Here is a 2,500-nt window from a genome sequence, read left to right on the forward strand (position 1 = left end):
GTCGTGTGTGTATGTGTGAGTGTGTGTGTATGTGTGTGTGTGTGTGTGTGTGTGTGTATGTGTATGTGTATGTGTATGTGTGAGTGTGAGTGTGAGTGTGTGTGTGTGTGTGTGTGTGTGTGTGTGTGTGTGTGTGTGTGTGTGTGTGTGTGAGAGTGTGTGTGAGAGTGTGTGTGAGAGTGTGTGTGAGTGTGTGTGTGTGTTCCAGCCTCTCACCAGTAGCAGTGCCTCCAAGTGGCTGAGGTAGGTCTCCTCGCTGGCCAGGATCCCAGACAGAACCCACTTCCTCATCTCCAGGCCTTTCTCCAGGTCCAACTCCGTCTGCAGTGAACACACAGGAAACAACAATGACAAAAGTGCACAATACAAGTACTGTACAGAATGAGACGATGCACACCAGGCATGACCATTAGTTTGAGTCTGAATGACAACAGCGTAGTGGGAAGATTAGAGGAGCAATAGTTTATAAAAGCTGGGGTGTAAAAGATACATCTTTGCCTTTAAAGAAGCCATTGTTCTAGCATTTTTCCAGGCCAACCCAACCTCACTAGAGAGTAAAAACATTCAACATGCGGCCAAGGAAAGATCTTTGGGCCGTCTTGCCTAACCAAGGAAACTAAAAGCTAACCCCCAGGCTCCAGGACAGAGGAGAGTCATGGCAGGAGGCAAAGCTAACCCCCAGGCTCCAGGACAGAGGAGAGTCATGGCAGGAGGCAAAGCTAACCCCCAGGCTCCAGGACAGAGGAGAGTCATGGCAGGAGGCAAAGCTAACCACCAGGCTCCAGGACAGAGGAGAGTCATGGCAGGAGGCAAAGCTAACCCCCAGGCTCCAGGACAGAGGAGAGTCATGGCAGGAGGCAAAGCTAACCCCCAGGCTCCATGACAGAGGAGAGTCATGGCAGGAGGCAAAGCTAACCCCCAGGCTCCAGGACAGAGGAGAGTCATGGCAGGAGGCAACGCTAACCCCCAGGCTCCAGGACAGAGGAGAGTCATGGCAGGAGGCAAAGCTAACCCCCAGGCTCCAGGACAGAGGAGAGTCATGGCAGGAGGCAAAGCTAACCCCCAGGCTCCAGGACAGAGGAGAGTCATGGCAGGAGGCAAAGCTAACCCCCAGGCTCCAGGACAGAGGAGAGTCATGGCAGGAGGCAAAGCTAACCCCCAGGCTCCAGGACAGAGGAGAGTCATGGCAGGAGGCAAAGCTAACCCCCAGGCTCCATGACAGAGGAGAGTCATGGCAGGAGGCAAAGCTAACCCCCAGGCTCCTGGACAGAGGAGAGTCATGGCAGGAGGCAAAGCTAACCCCCAGGCTCCATGACAGAGGAGAGTCATGGCAGGAGGCAAAGCTAACCCCCAGGCTCCAGGACAGAGGAGAGTCATGGCAGGAGGCAAAGCTAACCCCCAGGCTCCAGGACAGAGGAGAGTCATGGCAGGAGGCAAAGCTAACCCCCAGGCTCCAGGACAGAGGAGAGTCATGGCAGGAGGCAAAGCTAACCCCCAGGCTCCATGACAGAGGAGAGAAGGAGTGGAGGAGGGGGAGAATAGAGCAGGGTAGAGAAGGCCACGGCTGGGCCAGGCAGTACCTCTCCTGGGTCTGGGCTATCCAACCCATTCACTAAGCTGAACTAAAGCTATCTGTACCCAGCTACTTCAGAACACAGCCTGGGGCTCCTTGGAAAGAGAGATTCTGAGAGGGGAGGGGTAAGCTACAATAGAGAGGGATCTGACTACTGCCTTCATTTGGAGACTATGATGAGAATGTACTTTAGTCTCAGACAGGATAAGGGCAGACATAATGCACCCTCAGGTAAGGGGCTTTTCTCTCTATGTGTGTGTGTGTGTGTGTGTGTGTGTGTGTGTGTGTGTGTGTGTGTGTGTGTGTGTGTGTGTGTGTGTTTGGTTTTACTATCCTGTGGGGACCAGATGACCTCAAAAGGATAGTAAAACAAGGAACATTTTGACAAGTAGGGACATTTCGCCCGTCCCCACATAGAAAAAGCCTATTTTAGGTTCAGGGGTTAGATTTAAGGTTAGGGTTAGAATTAGGGTTAGAATTAGGCGATAGGGTTAGGGGTTAAGGTTAGGTTAAAAATGGGAATCAGATGTTTGGTCCCCACAAGGATAGTAAAACAAACATGTGTGTGTGTGTGTGTGCAACAGTTAAGTAACAAAAACCATAGGAGAGATAATAAGTCCAACAAATGCATAAATGCTGAAATGAATGACAGAATGCGAGAAAGCACCTTGTGTGTGTGTGTGTGTGTGTGTGTGTGTGTGTGTGTGTGTGTGTGTGTGTGTGTGTGTGTGTGTGTGTGTGTGTGTGTGTTAATGGAGGGTAAATGAGCCTGAAACTCCTGTTTCCATGGCCACTGCACAGGTAGTGGAAGCAGCAGATGTCAGTAAGAGTCTCTGGGGAACTACAGGGTCCAGACAAACTGATGGACTCCATTACCCAGGGGTCTGTGCTGTGGACACATTACCATATGTCTGTGCTGTGATTGGA

General features: G+C 51.4%; 1 protein-coding gene across 1 annotated transcript in view; it reads right to left on the bottom strand.

Annotated features, from left to right (window-relative positions):
- Positions 1-2,500, bottom strand: part of LOC106563116 (breakpoint cluster region protein) — a 135,035-nt gene that overhangs the window by 29,225 nt on the left and 103,310 nt on the right. The window contains exon 3 of the mRNA XM_045689934.2: positions 217-321. Within this exon, the coding sequence (XP_045545890.2) occupies positions 217-321 (105 nt within the window). The remainder of the gene's footprint in view (positions 1-216; positions 322-2,500) is intronic.

This window comes from Salmo salar, chromosome 11, assembly GCF_965601325.2.
Source record: "Salmo salar chromosome 11, fSalSal1, whole genome shotgun sequence".
NCBI classification, from domain to species: Eukaryota; Metazoa; Chordata; class Actinopteri; order Salmoniformes; family Salmonidae; genus Salmo; species Salmo salar.